Source organism: Perca flavescens, chromosome 3 (assembly GCF_004354835.1).
Source record: "Perca flavescens isolate YP-PL-M2 chromosome 3, PFLA_1.0, whole genome shotgun sequence".
Taxonomy (NCBI): Eukaryota; Metazoa; Chordata; class Actinopteri; order Perciformes; family Percidae; genus Perca; species Perca flavescens.
The window spans coordinates 38,101,106-38,126,952 of record NC_041333.1 but is presented as its reverse complement, the minus strand read 5'-3'; the positions used below and the strand labels follow the sequence as shown (position 1 = coordinate 38,126,952).

The window sequence follows — 25,847 nt, the reverse complement described above, 5'->3', positions numbered from 1 at the left end:
CTCAAAGACACCGACGTCTGAACTTGTGTTGTTTAAAACAACAAATTAGTCCGTCACATACTGACGCTTGGTCAGTGGCTCTCAGCGTCAGATTGTAGACTGTACATAGACTAAATATGAGGACCAAAAAGCCACCAAATCACACTGCATGTTGGCATGTTTATATCACTTATAATTTGGGCACGAATACAAGCTATAAGCAAGCATTGGAGGCGTAAACGATTCAACATCACAATGATCAAGACTAAATATGGCTGTGTTCTGCCACCGGAGGAGGTCTTGAGATGTTCTGACCCAATTATTAAAACAGATCTGATTCAAAAGGGACCCGAGAGTAGCCCAATCTGATTTGATGAGACCCGAATATATTTAGGCTCGATCCGAAATGTGGTCGACCCGAGTTATTAGACACACTGACAAACAGATGCAAGACCTGCAGCATCTGTCCAATCTGAGTTTTCTGTTGCACGACTAGTTCGACAAGTTCCTTCAAGAGGCTATTTTGCAGCAGCACCATGGCTCCGTCTGGCGCTTAAAGACATGCCAATAAACCAGAGCACTTTTTTGGCAATGCGAGATATTGTAGACCCCAAGAGTACAAATATGAAGCTAAAAAAGGAGCATAATAGTTGCTCATTAAAGAACTTAATTACACAGAGAGATTACTGATGTCAGTAAGCTAAAGTTGTATTTGAAGACAAGAAATAAGTGAACTTTGCCTTTAATAACAACATGACGTGTTTAAGATATGTGAAATAACCTTGGCTTTTGACCTCCCAAAAAAGCTTTGTGAACGTTTAATGTAGTTGTTGAATTTTGTTGAATTAGTGCAGTATAAATGGCTGATTGTACTCAGTATGCAAGAACTTAACTTCTTACTAAGAAAAGTTTTTATATATATATATATATATATATATATATATATATATATATATATATATATATATATATATTTTTTTTTTTTAGGATGTTAAACAAAGGAGAGGTTGTCACGAAGATATATTATTAGTACATGTAACTGTCCTGAAGTATTAGGACGGACAGTATTAGGTTTTTTTTATGTATGTGTGCAATATACAATATCATTACGGTCATATTTTCATTTAAAAAAGTGTTACATGTACAGTATCTCACATTTTAGTAAATATTTCATTATATCTTTTAAAGGGAGAGATTGGGAGAGATTGACATGGGGTACTTTCCATAAAATCATCTCTCAATGCAAATCAAACAAGCAATTAGGCTAACTGACATAAAACCATGCCAATCTCTAGGTATGGTGAAGGGTATATGATGATGTGGGGGGGTATGGTGAAGGGTATGTGATGATGTGGGGGGTATGGTGAAGGGTATGTGATGATGTGGGTCTACTTTAATTCCAAAGGCCAAGGGAACTTTATCAGGATGCATAGTATCCTGGATCCATGAAATAACTGGCCTTTAAAAATAAAAATCTGCCTGCCTCTATGGGAATCTAACATAGGGGTGGACTGACTTTAGTTGCCAGCAGTTTAGACATTAATGGCTGTGTGTTGAGTTATTTTGAGGGGACAGCACATTTACACTGTTATACAAGCTGGACACTTAATACTTTACATTGTAGCAAAGAGTCATTTCCCATTAAAAAAAATTGAGTGTTGTCCCATTAAAAGATATAATGAAATATTTACTAAAATGTGAGGGGTGTACTCATTTTTGTGAGATACTGTATATATACGCTGCATATATAGTGTCTGCTTCATCAGAACACTGATTTCTACTTGTATAGTTATTATGTTAAGTAATAAAAAGTATAACGAATGTGGAGGAAATCCTTCGAGGGGGATTTAAGGCTGAATGTTACTGCAGCCAATGACATCATCAATGGGGAAGTTTGATTTAAATGTGTCACTTCGCCACTTCGCACTTCGACAGTAACTGTGACTGCATACAGAAATAAATGTTTTTTTTTCACCACAGAGATAGTTTTTTCTCTTGTGCTAAAGTAGCGGTTTATGGTCAGCTCTGTGCGTAGCTACGGTTACTGGACACAAACCAGCCAACAGTTTGCAAGGCTGCAGAGGGGAAGCTGTGGGACCATAGGGCTGTGGGATCATAGGGCTGTGGGAACATTGGGCTGTGGGAACATTGGGCTGTGGGAAAATTGGGCTGTGGGATCATAGGGCTGTGGGAACATTGGGCTGTGGGAACATTGGGCTGTGGGAAAATTGGGCTGTGGGACCATTGGGCTGTGGGACCATTGGGCTGTGGGACCATAGGGCTGTGGGAACATTGGGCTGTGGGACCATTGGGCTGTGGGACCATTGGGCTGTGGGACCATAGGGCTGTGGGAACATTGGGCTGTGGGACCATTGGGCTGTGGGAACATTGGGCTGTGGGACCATTGGGCTGTGGGACCATAGGGCTGTGGGACCATAGGACTGTGGGACCATAGGGCTGTGGGAACATAGGGCTGTGGGACCATAGGGCTGTGGGACCATAGGGCTGTGGGAACATAGGGCTGTGGAACCATTGGGCTGTGGAACCATTGGGCTGTGGGAACATAGGGCTGTGGGAACATTGGGCTGTGGAAACATAGGGCTGTGGGACCATAGGGCTGTGGGAACATAGGGCTGTGGGAACATAGGGCTGTGGAACCATTGGGCTGTGGGACCATAGGGCTGTGGGACCATAGGGCTGTGGGAACATAGGGCTGTGGGAACATAGGGCTGTGGAACCATTGGGCTGTGGGAACATAGGGCTGTGGGAACATTGGGCTGTGGAAACATAGGGCTGTGGGAACATAGGGCTGTGGGAACATAGGGCTGTGGAACCATTGGGCTGTGGGACCATAGGGCTGTGGGACCATTGGGCTGTGGGACCATAGGGCTGTGGGAACATAGGGCTGTGGGAACATAGGGCTGTGGAACCATTGGGCTGTGGGACCATAGGGCTGTGGGACCATAGGGCTGTGGGACCATTGGGCTGTGGGACCATAGGGCTGTGGGACCATAGGGCTGTGGGACCATTGGGCTGTGGGAACATAGGGCTGTGGGACCATAGGGCTGTGGGACCATTGGGCTGTGGGAACATAGGCACGCTCCCGGCAGCAGACCCGATAAGGAGTAATACAGCTACTTTTAAACATTATTAAGACTTGGATATTAACAGGTTTTTGGATATTTTCAAGAAGCTGGTTGAAGGAATGAAAGAGGGACGCTGCGTTCACGCGCTCCAACAAGTCCTCCACCGCTGGAACAGTTTGAATAAATCCTATTTTGCACGGCTACATGTAAGCAGGAATATTAGTGGAATATTCACTTTCATTAGCCATTATCTGTTGGCAGAATATCATCTTTTTCAGAATTGGGGCAAATACTGGAATATAATGTGCATGTAAACCTAGTTAGTGAGGCATTTAGCATCTAAAGCACATGTGTCAAACTCGAGGCCCGAGGGCAAAACCTGGATCCTCGCAGATTTTAATCCGGCCCACATATCAATTCAGGTTCACAATCAATTTTGGGCCACCTAGTCTTTGTCGCTCTTTTCGCAATTTAAGGTTTTTATTTCCCTGATTTGCACACTGACTCATTTCTGTTGAATGGACTTTTTAACTGGCTTTTCCAGACACGCAGAGGAGAAGCATAACTGCAGTTTAAATGTATTTAAACACTAATTTGCATGGCTTTAATCTACAGCCCTTGTTCATTGTTCAATGTGGCAGTTTCTATCCGGCACAACGATGCCTTTGTGTGAGACGGAGCCGTGGTTTCGTCACAGCTGACTACAGATAAACATCGTTGTCTTCATGTCTTCTGTGGGCTACAGCTCTGAAATGAGCATTTCAATGAAAACAAAAAGGACCACAAGCTTACATAGCTGAGCTAAAATATCTCAAAATCTCAGAAAGGTGGTTTAACAGACGTTTTTTTTTCCAGCATGGCAGCCTTCTGTCTATCTTTCTCAGAAATCTGAAGGTGTGCAGAGACGTATAAACTGCAACCTGCTCTTTCGTTTTTTTTTTTGTTCCTGTGTTTTTGTGTCTAAGTGAGTGAAAACAACAATCTTTGACATCGTTCCAGTATTAAGCGAGATCGCTGCAGTCGGCAGCGGCGAAACAAGCTACAATATAAGTTAATAGTAATTGTCCAGCTTGTATTTACCTTCAAAAAAGTGCTTGTTTGTCCCCCTCTCTCCTCTTTAATATCTCAGCTTTCCTGTCCAATAAAGGCAGAAAGGCCCCCAAAAAACAAAAAAACTACATTCACACACTGTAAAACATTTCACAGTACATTTACAGTAATATACTGGCAGCAGCTTTGCCAATAAACTACTGTTTATTTACAGTATGCATACTATTTTAAGGTATTTTACTGTCAATAGACAGTTTCTTACCCCACCTTTTCCTTTATTTTCCCAAGATGCATTGGTGTTAACAGTAAATACCTGTAATCTGTAACATAGCAAAGCAGGAAGTAAGGTGACGAAGTATAAGAGCAGATTAATATTCTAAGTGTCTGACATCATCATGGAAAGGATTTCTAAGGAGGTCGACATTTCTGTTAAAGAGTAAGATCCTTTTTTTAAACATAAAAACATCAGTGGAATTGCGTTCTCTAAACCCACCAGACTCCATGTAAATAAAGAGTGATTTTAGCATCGTAGAATACACTTCATTTAAAGTCGACAGAAACAAAATAAAACTATGAAAAGCCATTTTTGGGGTCTTCTTTGCACTTTTCCAACCATCACAACTCTTGTTCTGGTTGAAATAACAACATAGTGTACTGATTTACATGTGACAATATGTTGGCTCTATACACGCTAAAAGTAGTGATTTTTTAAAGGGAGTCTGGTGGGTTTAGAGCTAGAGACTTCAGAGCTGTTTCTGGTTAAACAGAAAGGTCTCTAAGAGGTTTTAAAGGTCTATCTCTGAAGGGATCCTTTCCATAATGTTTTCAGACACTTAGAATAATAATCTGAGTCTGTCAGCGGCAAAAACTGAACTTTTAGTGGACCAAACTAATGATGCACATCTGCCCCGTAGAGTTACATTGCAGCGTTCTCGCTTAATACTGGAATATACTGGAATACTGAATACTAGACACACACACAAAAACACACAAACACACAAAAACACACAAACACACAGGGAAACAGGGTCCAGGTTGAATGAAAACGGTAGTTACCCTCTAAAAATATATTGGGAAGTTTTATGTATCTAAACTTTATTTTATATTTTAATAAAAGATAGCATGTTTACAATTTTCTCATGTACAAAAAAAAGCAAGATGACATTTCATTTCCAGCTACCTGGCAAGAGGGAAGTTGAAACTTGAAAAACCTTTTAAAGTGCCCATATTATGAAAAAATCACTTTGGAGAAACAGCCTTTCTTTTACTGTCTATGGAGCTCGCTGACATGATCTACATCTGAGCTACTGAGCATGTGCGAGTGCAATCAAACATAGTAGAGAAGAAGAAGAAGAAGAAAAGAGGTCTCACTCTGTAGCTAAAACAGAGACTTGAACACAGGGTGAAAAGAGGAGCTACAGCAATGTGTTTTTTGGAAAAATTAAACCACATAAACCTATTCTGGTACAACCTTAAAATACAATTATTTTTTGTATTTCATTAGTTTATTTGTCAGGGACCATGCACAGTTCAGGCCCTGTACCAGAGTTAGCTATACAGCTACTTTACATCTGTGGTCCCTGGGCAAGGGAGATAACATTTAACAAGCATTACTCACATATAAACCAAAATGCAAATATACATTCCATGTTATGAAAAGATCAATGATCACATAGTTGATTCGCCTTCAGCCGAGGCTTTAAGGACATTTTAAAACTGCTGTGACTTGCACAATCTGTAATGTGAAGTGGAATTAAGTTCCACTTTTCTACTACAGTAAATGAAAAAGACCAAAATTGAGTCCTAAATTGAGTGTAACACCTCTTACAAGAAGCCCTGGTGACCCTTAACATTATCTCCGCGCAATGACACACATTGCTTGAGTGGGGGTGGTGCAAGATCATGGGTCAATACATGAACCTGAAAATGAGCATAATATGGGCGCTTTGGGATGTTATTTTGGGGGTTAGGCCTATCTTTCTTTACGTGTCAGACGTAAATCAAAAGTCTCAACATCTACAAGAACTACAAGATGAATTGTACAAACTTTGGTGCTCCTCTCACTGTTCATCTACCGCCACCATCAGGTCAACATTTAAACATGTCCAACGCTTTGATTTATGACCAAACATACCTGCAGAAATAAAATAATAATAATAATAATAATAATAATAATAATATTAATAATAGGGTCAATGCTATTTCATTTACTCAGTATTAGTAGGTTTAAAACAACTTTCTAGACTTGTTTAAATCTATTTGGCATAACGCTGCTGGCATAAGTTACACCTTCATCTGTGTTATAGTCATGTCATGTCACACTTCACCATCCACACTGCACCACCCTCATCTTCTCTTCCCTTTAACACCAACACACACATTAGGCACACGCACACACACACACACACATTAGGTACATGCACACATAACACCCACACACACACACACACACACACACATTAGGTACATGCACACATAACACCCACACACACATTATTAAATATAAGGAATTAATGTGAAATAAACCAGAAGTCAGATTTAATCAGATGTGTCAGTTCCTTTTTCGCTTGACAGCAGCTTTAAACTGTTTAATCACTGTGTGATGCCTGTGTGTGTCTCTGTGTGTCTGTGTGTGTATGTGTGTGTGTGTGTGTGCGTGTGCCTCTGTGTGTGTTTGTGTGTGTGCCTCTGAGTGCGTGTCTGTGTGTGTGTGCGCGTGTATGTATGTGCATGTGTGTTTGTGTGTGTGTGTGTGTGTGTGTGTCTGTGCCTCTGTGTGTGTGTGTGTGTGTGTGTTTTGTGTGTGTGTGTTTATGCGTGTGTGTGCGCCTCTGTGTGTGTGCTTATGTGTGACTGTGTGCCTCTGTGTGTTTATGTGTGTGTTTGTGTGTGTGCCTCTGAGTGCGTGTCTGTGTGTGTGCGCGTGTATGTATGTGTGTGTGTGTGTGTGTGTGTGTGTGTGTGTCTGTGCCTCGGTGTGTGTGTGTGTGTTTGTGTGTGTGTGTGTGTGTGTGTGTGTGTGCGCCTCTGTGTGTGTTGTGTGTGTGTGCCTCTGTGTGTTTATGTGTGTGTGTGTTGTGTGTGAGTGTGACTGTGTGTGTGTGTGTGCCTCTGTATATGTGTGTGTGTGTGCACCTCTGTATGTGTGTGTGTTTTGTGTGTATGTGTGTGTGTGTGTGTGTGTGTGTATGTGTGCCTCTGTGCATGTGTTTGTGTGTGTGTGTGTGTGTGTGTATGTGTGCCTCTGTGTGTGTGTTTGTGTGTGTGTGTGTGTGTGTGTGTGTGTGTGTGTGTGTTGTGTATGTGTGCCTCTGTGTGTGTGTTTGTGTGTGCGGCCTACCCACAGCCTCTCCTGCGCTCCTTCCTCCTCAACACTAACCTGGTCTTTCAGCCGACTGTTCGCTCTCTTTACCAGGTAACGTGTGTGTGTGTGTGTGTGTGTGTGTGTGTGTGTGTGTGTGTGTGTGTGTGTGTGTATGTCTGCCTCTGTGTGTGTGTGGCAGAGAGGCGTGGCCTGTGGTCAGACTGACGTGCTGCTAACAGACAGGAAAACACCTTTCCTTTGGCAGCTTCCGCAGCCCTGAGCACATGAACGGGGGACCAGCTCACCGAATCAAACGCACCCCGAGGAGCTGACGGGGGAACCTGGAAGCCTGGCCGGTCCTCAGGGATCCAACACGTGGTCCGAGGACCTGGGAGAGGACTGTAAACCACACGGGAGGTAAGGTTTATTTTAAAACTTTCACAGAATAATGATCAAACCAAAGGGTCAAATATCAGACCCATCCCCCACCCAACCTGCCCCCTTTAATACACCGTTGATGCTGTGTGTGTGTTTGTGTGCATGCGTGTGTGTGTGTGCGCCTCTGTGTGTGCGTGTGTGTGCCTCTGTGTGTTTGTGTGTGTGCGCGTGTGTGTTCCTCTGTGTGTTTATGTATGTGCGTGTTGTATGTGAGTGTGACTGTGCGTGGGTGTGTATGTGTCCCTCTGTGTGTCCGTGTGCCTCTGTGTTTGTATGTGTGTGTGTGTGTGTGTATGTCTGTGTGTCTTTCTGTGTGCCTGTGTGTGTGCCTCTGTGTGTGTGTGTGTGTGTGTGTGTGTGTGTGTGTGTGTGTGTGTGTGTGTGTGTGTGTGTGTGTGTGTGTGTGTGTGTGTGTGTGTGTGTATGTGTGTGCCTCTGTGTTTGTGTGTGTGTGTGTGTGTGTGTGTGTCTGTGTGCCTGTGTGTGTGTGTGTCTGTGTGTTTTGTGTGTGTGCCTGTGTGTGTGTGCCTGTGTGTGTGTGCCTGTGTGTGTGTGCCTCTGTGTATGTGCATGTGCCTCTTGTAATACACCGTTGTTGCATTTCATACCACGTCATCTCACGGCTATAGAGACGTTAAAGTGTGCCTTGTGTGTCGGCAGAGTTGGGAGTGCAACACATTCTCGTTCTCATGTGCCTTTGGCGTTTCTTATTCACGCTGAAAGTCCCCTTCAGTGTCGGGAACTCTTGAAGTCACTTTTCACACTCTGGGTCGTGACGTACTGACTGACATGCGGGACGGTTGGGTTTAGGAAAAGATGGTGGGTGGGGTTACAAAACGTACGTTTCAGTGACACGCGGGACAACAACGGGACATGAGCACTGGTCCCTTGGTTAGGCAGCATGTTGTTCTTTTATACTACTCTCTACTGCTGTCTCTCTACATACTACTCTACTGTTGTCTCTCTACTGTTGTCTCTCTACATACTACTCTCTACTGTTGTCTCTCTACTGTTGTCTCTCTACATACTACTCTCTACTGTTGTCTCTCTACTGTTGTCTCTCTACATACTACTCTCTACTGTTGTCTCTCTACTGTTGTCTCTCTACATACTACTCTCTACTGTTGTCTCTCTACATACTACTCTCTACTGCTGTCTCTCTACATACTACTCTCTACTGCTGTCTCTCTACATACTACTCTCTACTGCTGTCTCTCTACATACTACTCTCTACCGTTGTCTCTCTACTGCTGTCTCTCTACATACTACTCTCTACCGTTGTTTCTCTACTGTTGTCTCTCTACATACTACTCTCTACTGCTGTCTCTCTACATACTACTCTCTACTGTTGTCTCTCTACATACTACTCTCTACTGCTGTCTCTCTACATACTACTCTCTACTGTTGTCTCTCTACATACTACTCTCTACCGTTGTCTCTCTACTGTTGTCTCTCTACATACTACTCTCTACTGCTGTCTCTCTACATACTACTCTCTACCGCTGTCTCTCTACATACTACTCTCTACCGTTGTCTCTCTACTGTTGTCTCTCTACATACTACTCTCTACCGCTGTCTCTCTACATACTACTCTCTACTGTTGTCTCTCTACATACTACTCTCTACTGCTGTCTCTCTAGATACTACTCTCTACTGATTTTTGGTTTGTATCTGATGCTGAGAGACATTGACCAAGCGTCAGTATTTGATGACTTGGGAGTGACATAACAGCTGAAACATGAAAACATGCAAGGTAGCATTCGCAAATTAACGTGACTTTACTGTTAAGGTTAATTCCCGTCGCTGTGAGAGGGAAACGAGCCAGTTCATCCAGATGTTCACTAAAAACAAACACAGCTTCTTCCCTCAAGATAAACTGTGCGCTCACTGATGTTTGTAACTCCCAGACCGAATTATATTGAGTTCATAGAAAGTTGAAGTCCTGATGTAACTTCCTGTTGGTTTCAACCAGCTTCTGTGACACAATGCTAATCTGTGAGTGAGAGTTTCTCTTATCTGTTTATCTGAAAAATGAAAATTGCTCAAATCTCTTCCTCCTCTGAGCCCTACAAAACCATCAGTGAGCCGCACTGGGTCTCTGGCTGACATGTTACTTCAGTATAAACACACACGCTAGTTTATTCTGGCTCATCCCACGCATACACACCGTCCTGCTGACACACACACACTCACTAGAGCAGTGGATCTCAGTGGTGCGTGATACACAGGTATACACAGTACACCCACTAAGAAAGCTCCAGGATTTCCATATACCCACTTAAAAATGCCCAATGACATGCAACAATGTACTTTCCTTTATATTTTTGATATATATTGAATTGTCATCTGTGTTTTTCTTCTTCACATAGGCTAAATAAAGGTATTTCCACCTTAAATGGTGCATAAAAGTGTATCCGAATGCAGGGAATGAAGTCTTTGACACTGAAAATAACCCTGGGGGAGGACACCCAGACCCCCTCCACTACTTACTAGTTGTTGCAACAGCATGTGAAAAAAACTACAAAGTTTGCTAGGCCAAAAAGAACATTAATCTTGCGATTAAAAACAATTGACGCCGTTAAATTGTGTTTGCGTTAACGGTGTTAAAAACGCGTTTAACTGACAGCACTAGTTTATAGAAATGCAAACAACCCAGAGTTTGCCTATCCCAGAATGCATCTGTGGTGCAGCCAGACCTTCCTCCACAGTGCTGTGGAGAGAGAGCTGGCTATGCGAGACCAGGACCAGATGTACATTTTAAGTAGGAATCAATGGAGCGGAGAGACTCAGACAGGAAGCCAACGTATTGAGACACAAACTAACACATTGTTAGTTTTGTTGGTCTCTTATGGGATTTGCTGGCGCGCCATCACACACACACACACACACACACACACACACACACACACACACACACACACACACACTTAACCCGCGACTGTTGGAAATGCCCTAAAATGTGACTAACAACAGAAATACCAACCAAGCCATAACAGTATGTTATTTTTATGAAAACCAGACATAACCACCTACACCCTGTTAGTCATTGGCATTGATACAAATGTCAGGGGAAGTTTAACGAGAAAAATGATTTCTTACCAAGTAAGTAACACTTACAAGGAATTGGCATACAAAAAAATACTTTTACATACTGTGTATCGTTTTTTTTTTAATCGCAAATCGATTGTGAATCGATTCTTGAGCCTGAAAATCGATTTTGTATCGTGACATTTTCAGACTCGTACACCCCTAGTATATAATGATACGTCGCTGATTGACAGAACATTTATGTGAAAGTATTTTGCTGTCAGTCGTTTCCGGCGTACAATTATTATTTCGGGGTTATTTTTATTATTTTTTTTTTAAATCATGTTTGTACCCGTAGCTGCATTCGTGACAAACACGTTTTCTGATTTATGACTTCCTGTACCTGCTGCAGGAGGTTTGGGTTGAACCGCAGAGTTTGATCTGCATTCTGCAGCTGCAGCTGAGCTTCCCGTCTGTCTGTCTGTCTGTCTGTCTGTCTGTCTGTCACCTCTGTGCAGTGTTGTAGTCTACGTGATACACAGGTATACGCAGTATACCCACTAAGAAAGCTCCAGGATTTCCATATACCCACTTAAAGATGCCCAATGACACGTAACAACATACTTTCCATTATCATTTTGATATATTTTGAATACGCACAACCCATCTGAGCTTTCATTTTCTCAAATGAACCAAATGACCACTACTGGGGGACCATAGGCAGGCTGGGAGAACGCATGTTACAGTTTTTTTTGATTGCTAAACGACAGCGGGCACAACTGGAGTCACGTGTGCAAAACTCTAACTCCAGTCTGCACAGCAGCAGTTCACGTGGACCAAACTCTAGTTAGTTTCTCATCGCTTGAACACAGTTTTCAGAACTCTACACACTTATCCCAGGACTTTAACCACAACTTGCACAACACTGTAGATCTACAGCACTTTGTTCAGATGCTAACACACTGCTGTCAACACTGTTAACCACACATTCAACACAGAATAGATTCCAGTCTGGTGCCTATCAAACACTGCTGATTGCTAAAAGCCTAAGTAGGTGTGTTATTTTAGACTAGTCAGTGAACATATATGGTATTTATACAGAGAAAGATCAGAAATACTTTTTTTGTATACAAACAACAAATAAGAATGAAACAATTATACACTGTACTGTTTGAGAGAAACAGGTAAAAGATCAAAGATACCAACATGTCCAGGTAAGATGTCTGAGGTTATGTACACAGATATAAAAAAACACAATATCTTTACAATAGTAAAATTGAGTTCTTACTGTTTTTCAGAAAGTAATGGAGGTGAAAGCAATAGAAACACCACATTCATTAGTATTTAGAGATGATGAAGACATCCAATGTGATGAAGAAAACTTGCCTCATGATGCTGGAGAGAGGCAGGATTAGTCCTACTAGTCTCTGGTACTGTTACGTATGTACCTTTAGTTTTTTTACCCAGTAATTCCATAAATTACTAGAGACAAAATACTTTATTGAAGAAAACTGCTGATTTTCATTCCTTTTCTTTTTTTTGTAAAAATTGGTATGCTATACAATCTTTATTCTTTTCCTTAAATAAACTTTTGAATAGTGTCAAGTCACTCAAATTGTTCAAACTGTAAAGAGGAGAAAGTTTGTAATTTCTGTATTGGTGTTTGATGCTAGTGTTTTTACCCTCAGTGTTCTGAGTGACAGTGTGTGTGTGTGTGTGTGTGTGTGTGTGTGTGTGTGTGTGTGTGTGTTATCTCCGTGAGGATTGTGCATAGTGTTTGGCTGCACTGAGCCTGTTCTGCAGCTGATGTGAACTGTTTAGCTCAGGTGACTCTTGGTTAGTGCAGACTGGAGTCAGAGTTTTGCACACGTGACTCCAGTTGTGCCCGCTGTCGTTTAGCAATCGGAAAAAACTGTAGTGTTAAAAAACCCTCATAAAGTGAAATGTTCATGCCATGGGACCTTTACAACTTGACATTTTCAGTGCGTAGCTCGCTAGCTCGAAGGTTGTTGTGGTTTCCCAAAGCGATGGGATTTCGAGAACGACAACACACAGAGTGCAGAAGATGAAATGTAAATGTACGTCTGTTGATCCAGACTAGATTAATGATGACCTGGAAACAGACATCTGTTCATTCAAATGTTGTTGCATCAGACAAATACACAAATACAGAAATTACCAAAAGTTGACAGAGTCTCAAAGCAGTGGTGTAGTCTACTTGATACGCAGGTATACGCAGTATACCCACTAAGAAAGCTCCAGGATTTCCATATACCCACTTAAAGATGCCCAATGACACGCAACAACATACTTTCTATTATATTTCTTCGAATAGGCTAAATAAAGGTAACCCGACTCCGCCAGATGGATCACTTCGCATTTGCTCGGCATATCCATCTGGGAACTTTCCGTTGGAGAACTTTTGGGAAGGGGCGAAAATACTGGTTAGCTGATTGGATGAACCATCTGTCTATCACCACCTATAGTTGGTGATAGACGGGGCCAAATCTACCAATCAGATCAAGCTCTTGCCAATACCAGTCGGGAGAAGAGCAAAACATCTTTTCCTCCGAGAAAAGCCTCCAGTGCCGTTGTTTTGCTCTTCTTTCAACGAAGGAATATTTTTCTAATTCGGATAAAACTTGCTGCGATAGCTACGCTCATCTCATCCGTGGAAGCTGCCGTGTTGTTGAGACTGAACAGTCGCTTCTCGTTGCGTCACACCTAAACCCGCCTCAAAACCAACGCTGATTGGTCGGCCGTTTGGCGAACGGCTCCAAATTTTCTCTATCTCAAGATGCCAGGCTGATCTGGGAGTAGAAAACTGGAGCTCGCCAGATCAGGACACTCTCACGAGGCTAAAATAAAGGTTTTGCCACCGTAAACTTGTGCATAAAAGTGTGTCAGAATGAAGGAAATGAAGTCTTTGATGCTCAAAATGTCCCTGCGGGAGGACACCCAGACCCTCCATTATGATATGCCACCCCCCCCTCCAACAAGGCCCATTCTGGCCCATATATACAGTATAGGCCCATATATATACAGTACAGTATACCCACTACAATTTCATTAGACTACACCAGTGTCTCTAAGTGTTAAAGTGTTATAAAGTGTTTCCTTCCTACATGCCTCTTCCTCTTTCCAACCTGACTGTCATTCTGAAGAATAGTCGTCTAAACCACCAATCATCTGCTAAAGATTCTGCTAAAGACGTCTTCAGCTTTTCCTTTTCTTAAGACTACATTTGACATGTTAAGAGTCAAACCCGGCTAACATCGTGTTTCTCAGCTGCAGGTGAAGCTGTCGATGATGCTTCCTTCATCCAACACCAGCGGCGGCGGCGGCGGCGCCGCGGCGACGGAGCAGTGCATCGTCAACGACCAGATGGGACCCTTCATCGTCCTCTACGTCCTCGTCTTCGTCATCGGTCTGCCTGGGAACCTGCTGTCTCTGTGGACCTTCATCCGCAGCCCCAGAGCCGAGGTAGGACTGCTGCCGACGAAGATGTTAGGGCCGGCTACACGCTGCCTGCGTGATACGCACATCTCAGACCACTAAGGTCTATATAAAAGAGACTTCAGATACAGTATTAGGGGACCACTAAGGTCTATATAAAAGAGACTTCAGATACAGTATTAGGGGACCACTAAGGTCTATATAAAAGAGACTTCAGATACAGTATTAGGGGACCACTAAGGTCTATATAAAAGAGACTTCAGATACAGTATTAGGGGACCACTAAGGTCTATATAAAAGAGACTTCAGATACAGTATTAAAAGGGGACCACTAAGGTCTATATAAAAGAGACTTCAGATACAGTATTAGGGGACCACTAAGGCCTATATAAAAGAGACTTCAGATACAGTATTAGGGGACCACTAAGGTCTATATAAAAGAGACTTCAGATACAGTATTAGGGGACCACTAAGGTCTATATAAAAGAGACTTCAGATACAGTATTAGGGGACCACTAAGGTCTATATAAAAAGAGACTTCAGATACAGTATTAGGGGACCACTAAGGTCTATATAAAAGAGACTTCAGATACAGTATTAGGGGACCACTAAGGTCTATATAAAAGAGACTTCAGATACAGTATTAGGGGACCACTAAGGTCTATATAAAAGAGACTTCAGATACAGTATTAGGGGACCACTAAGGTCTATATAAAAGAGACTTCAGATACAGTATTAGGGGACCACTAAGGTCTATATAAAAGAGACTTCAGATACAGTATTAGGGGACCATTAAGGTCTATATAAAAGAGACTTCAGATACAGTATTAGGGGACCACTAAGGTCTATATAAAACCACTAAGGTTATATAAAGACTTCAGATACAGTATTAGGGGACCACTAAGGTCTATATAAAAGAGACTTCAGATACAGTATTAGGGGACCACTAAGGTCTATATAAAAGAGACTTCAGATACAGAATTAGGGGACCACTAAGGTCTATATAAAAGAGACTTCAGATACAGTATTAGGGGACCACTAAGGTCTATATAAAAGAGACTTCAGATACAGTATTAGGGGACCATTAAGGTCTATATAAAAGAGACTTCAGATACAGTATTAGGGGACCACTAAGGTCTATATAAAAGAGACTTCAGATACAGTATTAGGGGACCACTAAGGTCTATATAAAAGAGACTTCAGATACAGTATTAGGGGACCACTAAGGTCTATATAAAAGCATCCAAAGAGCACCATGTCATGGGACCTTTAAAGTTTTAGTTTGGATCCGTTGGTTGTGTGGTTGTAGGAGCTACTTCCCCATAGTCAGGGTGTTAGCTACATTGCGGGGGGCACGCCACAAGTTTCGAGAAGCAGGCAGGAGTACCGACGCGGAAGCTAAGCTATACGCCCTGCTGTGGACACACATTTTAGACACTTAAACACATCTACAGTACAGGCCAAAAGTTTGGACACACCTTCTCATTCAATGCGTTTCCTTTTTATTTTCATGACTATTTACATTGTAGATTCTCACTGAAGGCATCAAAACTATGAATGAACACATATGGAATTATGTACTTAACAAAAAAGTGTGAAATAACTGAAAACATGTCTTATATTTTAGATTCTTCAAAGTAGCCACCCTTTGCTTTTTTTGATAACTCTGCAAACCCTTGGTGTTCTCTCAATAAGCTTCATGAGGTAGTCACCTGAAATGGTTTTACCTTCACAGGTGTGCTTTGTCAGGGTTAATTAGTGGAATTATTTCCCTTATTAATAAAAAAGCAAAGGGTGGCTACTTTGAGGAATCTAAAATATAAGACATGTTTTCAGTTATTTCACACTTTTTTGTTAAGTACATAATTCCATATGTGTTCATTCATAGTTTTGATGCCTTCAGTGAGAATCTACAATGTAAATAGTCATGAAAATAAAAAGGAAACGCATTGAATGAGAAGGTGTGTCCAAACTTTTGGCCTGTACTGTATATCAGTTCAAGTGTACGTTATATTTTGAATATTTTCAGCGCTGTACCTTGCTGTCAGACAGCCCTTTACGACTGGGAACTGAAGCCATTATCTCTGCTCTCTCTGTCAAAGTCACCAGACTCCTTTGGCAAAAAACAGACATGTCACCTCGCAGAACATGGGAGCGGCTGCTCTACCGCTGCAAAAGAACCGATGAAGGCAGCGATAAAGCAGCAACTCCTGCATTCTGCAAATTCTTTTGGGCTCAAACTTTGACGAGAACATAGATAGATTACAGTTTAGATGACACTTTCAGTTCCCCCATGCATAGACGTAAACAGGGCGCCCAAGACAGCCCTTGTATTGTCTTCCCATCGACCAAAATTGACCTGGCTTGGTTTGCCTGTTTATAAAGCATAAAGTAGCCTGAAAAGTCTCGTCCAGGTCTGGCTTACGTCCTCTCAGCCAACTTATTACCACTCGTTTTACACTTCTTTGGAATTTATGGTCACTGCACCTCCATTTACATGAAATTATGCCTTTTATTTTGACTAATAGTTAAGATCAAAGGAATGTTTATGTATTATCACAGATTTCGAAAAGGGGAGACTATGAAAGTAGTGATCATCAATTTTTATTATTGTTGCATGTTATTTTTGGGGGAATGTGGTTGAAAGAAACCCATATTTCTGATATAAAAACTTTGAAAAAGGGGTCAAATGTGACCCGAGAACAACAGGAGGAACTGAAACTGTTATCAGGTAGCTCAGTTGGTGCAACAGCCCATATATGGAGGTGTACTCCTCGATGCAGCGGGCCCGGGTTTGACTCCCCTTCTCTCTGCCCTTTCATGTCTTCAGCTGTCCTGTCAAATAAAAAAAAAAACTAAAATATGCAAAAAAATAATCTTAAAATAAAAGCCGGGCTGTCTTAAGTCTTTAAAGCTGCAGTGGGTAGAAAACAACAACAAAAAAATGCCAGAATTTGAAGTTAAGAGTGAGACCTCTGATGGCTGCTCTTCCTTCTTGGTTGCAAGTACAGAACAGCCAATAGGAACGCTCTCTCTCTCTCTCTCTCTCTCTCTCTCTCTCTCTCTCTCTCTCTCTCTCTCTCTCTCTCTCTCTCTCTCTCTCTCTCTCTCTCTCTCTCTCTCTCTCTCTCTCTCTCTCTCTCTCTCTCTCTCTCTCTCTCTCTCTCTCTGTCTCTCTCTCTCTCTCTCTCTCTCTCTCTCTGTCTCTCTCTCTCCTCTCTCTCTCTCTCTCTGTTTCTCTCTCTCTCCCTCTCTCTCTCTCTCTCTCTCTCTCTCTCTCTCTCTCTCTCTCTCTCTCTCTCTCTCTCTCCTCTCTCTCTCTCTCACTGTCTCCGTCTCTGTCTCTGTCTCTCTCTCTCTCTCTCTCTCTCTCTCTCTCTCTCTCTCTCCCTCTCTCTCTCTCTCTCTCTCTCTCTCTCTCTCTCTCTCTCTCTCTCTCTCTCTCTCTCTCTCTCTCTCTCTCTCTCTCTCTCTCTCTCTCTCTCTCTCTCTCTCTCTCTCTCTCTCTCTCTCTCTCTCTCTCTCTCTCTCTCTCTCCCTCTCTCTCTCTCTCTGTTTCTCTCTCTCTCCCTCTCTCTCTCTCTCTCTCTCTCTCTCTCTCTCTCTCTCTCTCTCTCTCTCTCTCTCTCTCTCTCTCTCACTGTCTCCGTCTCTGTCTCTGTCTCTCTCTCTCTCTCTCTCTGTAATGACGTGTTATTGGCCTCTCTTCCCCTTTGTGGGCTAGATTTTCTAAAGCCTGAAACAGAGCCAAGAGGAGGGGCAGATGTCTAGTTCTCTGTCAGACCACCTGAATTACAATATGCCGGAAGATTATCACGGAATTTTTGCCCAACGATACCAAAAACAAAGGGCCTACTACCGCTTTAAGTAAAAGTAAAGTGTATTAGTAGTATCTGTGGTTGTGTAAATGTTCTGCAGTTTGTGACGTTATCTGTGGTTATATAAATGTTCTGCAGTTCGTGACGTTATCTGTGGTTATATAAATGTTCTGCAGTTTGTGATGTTATCTGTGGTTATATAAATGTTCTGCAGTTTGTGACGTTATCTGTGGTTATATAAAGGTTCTGCAGGTTGTGATGTGATCTGTGGTTATATAAAGGTTCTGCAGGTTGTGATGTTATCTGTGGTTATATAAATGTTCTGCAGTTTGTGACGTTATCTGTGGTTATATAAAGGTTCTGCAGGTTGTGATGTGATCTGTGGTTATATAAAGGTTCTGCAGGTTGTGATGTGATCTGTGGTTATATAAAGGTTCTGCAGGTTGTGATGTGATCTGTGGTTATATAAAGGTTCTGCAGGTTGTGATGTGATCTGTGGTTATATAAAGGTTCTGCAGGTTGTGATGTTATCTGTGGTTGTGTAAAGGTTCTGCAGTTTGTGAGGTTATCTGTGGTTATATAAATGTTCTGCAGTTTGTGACGTTATCTGTGGTTATATAAAGGTTCTGCAGGTTGTGATGTGATCTGTGGTTATATAAAGGTTCTGCAGGTTGTGATGTGATCTGTGGTTATATAAAGGTTCTGCAGGTTGTGATGTGATCTGTGGTTATATAAAGGTTCTGCAGGTTGTGAGGTTATCTGTGGTTGTGTAAAGGTTCTGCAGGTTGTGAGGTTATCTGTGGTTATATAAAGGTTCTGCAGGTTGTGATGTGATCTGTGGTTATATAAAGGTTCTGCAGGTTGTGATGTGATCTGTGGTTATATAAAGGTTCTGCAGGTTGTGATGTGATCTGTGGTTATATAAAGGTTCTGCAGGTTGTGAGGTTATCTGTGGTTGTGTAAAGGTTCTGCAGGTTGTGAGGTTATCTGTGGTTATATAAAGGTTCTGCAGGTTGTGATGTGATCTGTGGTTATATAAAGGTTCTGCAGGTTGTGAGGTTATCTGTGGTTGTGTTTGTACAGCAGCAGAGCACCAGCGTCTACCTGATCAACCTGCTGGCGGCCGACCTGCTGCTGCTGCTCGCTCTGCCCATTAAGATCCTGAAGGACCTCGGGGGGGCGCCGTGGAGCCTCATGGTGTTCCACTGCCAGGCCAGCGCCGTCACCATCTACATCAGCCTCTACGCTTCCATCGCCTTCCTCGCCTTCATCATTATCGACCGCTACCTGCAGGTAGGGACCTTTAGGGGGGCTCAGCCCCTAATGAGAATCTGACACCGATACAGTGCCTTGCAAAAATGTAAACCCTTACAAAGCAGACTTGCTCCCACCGGTAAATTGATGTGCTACATTACTGTGTGTTTTTGGGGTGGGATAGGGTGACAATAAATGTCTGTAGATTTGTATGACTTTATGTATCTGTATTGTATATCTTGTACTGTAAATACATTATCTGTATTTTAATGTGCCAGGGACTATGGGCGGAAATTAGCTATTTGCTACAACCTGGCACAGGACATCTATTTATGTTTTTTGTGCACTGTCCCTGTTCAAATACAGTTTTTTACAATCACTTTGCTACTAATTTCAGAACCTTGATGTCATTTTTCAAAACTCTAGACACAAAACACTAAACAGTCATCACTTGTAACACAGGCTGTCCAATGTTCAAAACATTGAATTGTACATTCATATCTTTAAAGAAATCTTGCACTTGCACAACCATTGATTCAAAAAACTAATTGATTTTGAAATACCATTGAAACGTTACTTAAGATCACCCACACACAAGCTACACGTAGTTTCACTGTGTCATCGTTCATACAATCATTAAATATTATAGTACAAAATAGGTGATACATGTTTCATTATGGTACTACATGTAAATACATCCCTGTAAAAGTACTGCAATGGTAGAGAGAATAATACAGACCAATGTGGTACGAGTATATATACATACAGTACTAAGAAAAGCTCATTGTGTAGTATTAGGGGACCACTAAGGTCTATATAAAAGAGACTTCAGATACAGTATTAGGGGACCACTAAGGTCTATATAAAAGAGACTTCAGATACAATATTAGGGGACCACTAAGGTCTATATAAAAGAGACTTCAGATACAGTATTAGGGGACCACTAAGGTCTATATAAAAGAGACTTCAGATACAGTATTAGGGGACCACTAAGGTCTATATAAAAGAGACTTCAGATACAGTTTAGGGGATACAGGTCTATATAAAAGAGACTTCAGATACAGTATTAGGGGACCACTAAGGTCTATATAAAAGAGACTTCAGATACAGTATTAGGGGACCACTAAGGCCTATATAAAATAGACTTCAGATACAGTATTAGGGGACTACTAAGGCCTATATAAAACCATCCAAAAAGCAGCATGTCATAGGACCTTTAACTTGCTGTGCATCAGAGGTCACCCAGAGTACTTTTAACCACTTCCTCAATGACTAACACCGCTCTTTTGCAACGAGCACATACGCTCATTTTGTTAATAAAATATTTCTACAAAGGTTGAAACTGCAGGCTAGTTAATGCTCTATTCTTGGTCGGATCACGTTCTCGACGTGAAGGGAACAGAGACCCCCCGTTTTCAAGTTTGTTTGTTTGATCCGCACAAGATTTCGGGTGAGCTTTCACACTGCCCCAAAACAACCGGACGACCTGACCAAACGGTTGAAATGGACCAAACAAGGTAGTTGTGAAAGCAACCTAAATGTCCTCTCTTCTCCTGCAGGACTGCCACACTGTGCGCTCTCTGCGGCTGCAGGAAGTCGGCTTCGCCAGGCTGCTGTCGCTGGTCGTCTGGCTGCTGCTGCTGCTCATCATGGTGCCCAACATGGCTCTGCCCATACAGCATGTTCAGGTACTGCAATACTACGGACTACAAAACTGCTACTACGGCTATTGGGCAAGGCAAGGCAAGACAGCCTTATTTGTATAGCACATTTCAGCAACAGGGCGGTTCAGAGTGCTTTACATAAAACATTAAAGAACAGTGTATTACTACCGCTACTTCTGCTGCTTAATGTCGGCTCGTGGTAGCTTCAGTAAAACCAAAACCCAGGACGAGGAAGAGTTGGTAGATTCCTGTTGTTCCAGCACATTCTCACTCCCAACTCAACAACAAAATACTGACGCTAAGGTAAAACCACTTAGTTAGGGTAATAGAAGATTGTGCGTGGGGTTAAAACATGGACGTATGACAAACGAGGCATGAGCCAGTATCTCCTGTGGTTGTTTAACCCATTTACCTAACCCTCACAACCTGCCTCCTCACGACGAGTTTGATGGCCCCTTGTAACTTTTTAACTCAAATTTGGGTTTCGATCAACCAAAGTGTCCAAAAGATTACGTGGATGGTTCCCTAAGATGCTCTTCACAAGTAAGATAAATGATCCGTTCATTACTTTCTTTGAATTTGGGTGTTTTATTTAATTTTATAGCATTTGAAGAAAAATTGATAAAAGAGCTTTGGAAAAAGTGACAAAAATGACAGAAAAAACGTTGGGGGAAAAAACAACAAAAATTTCAAAAAGCACAGAATAAAAGTGAGAAAAACATTGGGAAAAAGGAAATGAAAAACTTTGTGTTAAAAAAACAGGTTTGGATATCGTAGAAGCAATTTTAAAAGGGACACAACTGGTTAAATCCAGATTAAAGGAGCTCTTGGTTAAGGATGTTGGGTTTCAAGATTATAAACCACTTTTTTCTTTTTTACAAATAAACCCAACTACTGGAAGCTGGGCTCCCATGATGTTTTGTTCTGAACACATATTGTTATTATTTATTGTGCAACCAGGTCTGGTGTTTGAAAAAAATGGTTTTGGGGTTGGTAGTGGTTTAATTTGGTGGTTGGTGGTTTAAAGTTAATCTTGCAGGTTTTTGTTGTTGGATTAGATTCAACTTTATTGTCATTGTGCAGAGTACAAAGAAAACGAAATGCAGTTTGCATCATAGACAGGACAACAAATATATTGCAGTGTTATAAAAGTTTCTACTGTAAACCGCGATGATCCTGTGGTCTTGCAATAGTTTGGTATCTCTTGTAAAATGATCTCGTTTACACCCTGAACAGCTTCCCTGTTGATGGAGAATATGTAGTAATAAAAAGCCGGAACATGCTCTAGCCGTCTGGGTTGAGTCTGTCTCAGATTAGACCTAGAGTAGCCTCTAGTGGTCAGAACAGAGAAATACACTTTTACAGCTGGCTTGAAGTCTGCCGGTTGAGTGCAGATTCCTTAGAATCTCAACAGTTAAGTCTAGTAACGTCTGTGATGGGTGTGACAAGGGGCACGGACAGGCACAAGGGTTGGGGCTAGAAAAGATTGTGGGTGGGGTTAAAACCTGTACACTTAAGTGACACATGGGACACGGACTTGGGGTCTCCTGCGTGAGAGTCCCAGACTTGTGTGGTCTTGACCAACTGCCACTTTGCTCGTTTGAAAGCCATGATGTCTCTCTCTCTCTCTCTCTCATGGGTGGGTCAAATTCTCTGGTCGGGCAAAGCAGAGAAAGGGGAGGTAACCTTGCTCCTTATGACCTCATAAGGAGAAGATTCCTGATTGGCCCATCTGAGCTTTCATTTTCTCAAAGGCAGAGCAGGATACCCAGGGCTCGGTTTACACCTATCACCATTTCTAGCCACTGGGGGACCATAGGCAGGCTGGGGGAACTCATATTAATGTTAAACAACCTCATAAAGTGACATTTTCATGCCATGGGACCTTTTAAAATCTGTTGAATGTAAACTTTGACCCTGCAGGAGCAGCGGTACCTCAGCTGTTCTTCTCTGAAGATTGACATCAGCCTCCACTGGCACGCCCTGACCATCTTCCTCTGCACGGCGCTGTTCGTCAACGCCTCCGCCGCCGTGCTCATCTCTAGCGGCCTGGCGCTCAAAAGACTCCTGGGCAGCCGCAAAGACCCCGAACTCTGGGTCCACGCCCGGCGGGTGGCCAGGAGCGTCACGGCTGTGGCGTTGGCCTACATACTCAGCTTCGTGCCCTACCACGTGGTCCGCACGCCGTACACGTTGACCCAGACCAAAGTCATCACAGACTGCCACACCAAGAGGCAGCTGTTTCTGGGGAAGGAGTCGACGCTGCTGCTGAGCGTGCTCCACCTCTGCTTCGACCCCCTGCTGTGCTTCTACCTCCACTCGCCTTTCAGACAGACGCTCCGCCAGATGTTCTCCTGCTGCAGGAAGCAGACGTTCAGCGATACCGAGGAGCAGTCTGCAGAGGAAATGATGGAACCTGCAGCGTCTGGATAGCAGGAGGACTAAATAAAGAATGTATAAAGAATAGAAACAATACTGTAAGACCCTGAGAGATGGGACATGTTTTGACTAGCTTAGCACAAAGACTTGAAGCCTATGGAAACTGCTAGCCTAAAAAAATACATCTTTCAACAACTCCAAATATGGACAAAAAACTATTTTTAAAATGTCTTTTTTTTTATGCACAAAATTAATGACATAATTCCAGCAATCCTGTGAAAGAAAACTGCAATAAACTTGATTTAAACGAATATGACTATTTCTGTTCATTCACTCTTAATTGATTATGTAAGCGCATGTATGATTCACTGTCTGAGTCTAATGGCTCGGTGTAAGTTACTGTTATAATTAATTTACAGGTGATTGACAGGTCTGTTAATTCAGGGACTAACATGACAAGTAAATCTGAAGATATTATTGTTTTCTGATGCTGTTAAAGATTCTTTACATCTGCAAAATTTGTGAAAACTGGAGAACGACAGACATAGTGTATATTTTGAATTATGATTGGTTCAAACACGTTTAAATAAAACAGATAGTAAAATTAAATGTAATTCTGTGTTTTGATACTGTATTTTTATATGTTTATAAAACTTAATTGACAAACTTTCTAACAACATGTATAACAATATGTATATCAGACGGCTTTATTTTGTCACATAGAACAAGAAGCAATACAAATAATGTAGGCTATCCACAATACAACCAGAATCTGATACAGATTGTGATTTATTGTCATAAACATATTAAAAAGGAAATGAACAATAAAAGCAAATCACTGTTACAGTCAAGAACACGAATACAGAGTTGTTAAATTACAATAAAAAGTAAGTGAAAAATACGGTGGCCCTGAGAGGCCACAGCACGCAACAATAAGACAACACGTGCAAATAAACCACACCACAACGGAAGTGTTTCCAGGGGACACTTTTAAGTGATGCACACGTGCCTCAACCATTGGCTTTCCGGTACATAGACAGACCAACAACAGGACAATTTTAACAATTTTTGCCATTTTATTCATCACTAAATTCACTTCTGAATACGTTTTAGGCAAGAAATGAACTCTTTAGATTTCGAATATAGGCAGTCTTGCGAAAATCGTTGCGGATTGTCAATTTGTTTCAAAGTTTTCGGAATTGAGTAGCTCCATAAAGTGAGGCGACAGCCAGCTAGCGCCTGCCTAGCTCGTCACTCAGACAGTCCTGCTCAGAGACCCCGCTCTAAGCTGGAGGTCTCTCAGACCGCTCTCGTAAATAAGAGGTTTTTATTTCGCCGTTGATGGATTATTTGTTTAAATATCACAACACATGCTTGCAATGCACAGCTGCATTTTCGGAGTTAAACTCCACAAGCGCTTGCAGGCTTAACAACCTCGCTGGCCGGCTTTGTTCCAATAAGTTATGAACCGTAATAACGTTTAAAAAAATCTGCGTGTATGTATGGTCCTGGTAGGCTTAAATTGACTTAACAGCGCCACCTGCTGTTGTGGAGTGCAAATTACAGGACATTTGTTTGTAAATTTACCTGCATTTGTGTGTGGATCAGCAAGGCGGAAAATTAGTGCCAAAAGTCACGTGACAGTTTTTCGTACTTATAGAGTTTTTTTTGTACTTGAAAGATTTTAGTTTGTACTTGCAGGATATTTTTTGTCATTGAAGAAATACGTTTCTTTGTATGTGTAAAACATACTGTATTTGTTTGATAGGTAGGTTTCTTATTTGCAGAACAAAATGCATTAGTTTGTCAATGATGTTTTGTATTTGCAAACCACACTGAGTTTGTTTGTGAGTAAAACACGTTTTGTGTGTGTGTGTGTGTGTGTGAGGTTTTGGCATGATTCTAACTCCATAGAAACACACACACCGTTGCCAGCACACAAATTCTTTGACTGCATAGATCTGATACTAGTGCAACAAACAAGCTCAACTCTCCTGGCTTATCCACCATGTTAAACTCTTGTGTGGCACAAGGCACACACACACCCCTACTTGGTTGTTTTATACTTGTGGTGGGATAATTAATGTTTATTGTGCAAAGAATTATTGATTATGAATCAGAGTCACTGAAGTCTAATAAATTCTGTCACACTTTAAAGAGCAGTTGTCTGTTGTGTGGTTGTGTAGGTCGGAAGTCATTTTCACTCCGTCACTGTTCACTTATTAAATGCAAAACATTGCACTGAAAACTGTAAATGCAGCTTACACCTGAACGCATCAGTGAGAATAATGTCATCATATCACAAATTATACTGCAACACCATCAGGGGACATTTTACTGCACTGAGTACTTTCACTTTGATACTTTAAGTACATTTAGGTGATAGTACTTG

The 25,847-nt window shown here is 41.9% G+C and overlaps 1 protein-coding gene across 1 annotated transcript; it reads left to right on the top strand.

The window, feature by feature from the left end:
* The first annotated feature begins 7,690 nt into the window (after positions 1-7,690).
* gpr171 (G protein-coupled receptor 171) lies at positions 7,691-23,766 on the top strand. Its single transcript, XM_028574226.1, has 5 exons — positions 7,691-7,836; positions 14,173-14,367; positions 19,242-19,451; positions 20,972-21,100; positions 23,000-23,766. The coding sequence occupies exons 2-5, from the start codon at positions 14,191-14,193 to the stop codon at positions 23,507-23,509; spliced, it is 1,026 nt and encodes a 341-aa protein (XP_028430027.1). The 5' UTR covers positions 7,691-7,836; positions 14,173-14,190; the 3' UTR covers positions 23,510-23,766.
* The last annotated feature ends 2,081 nt before the right edge of the window (positions 23,767-25,847 follow it).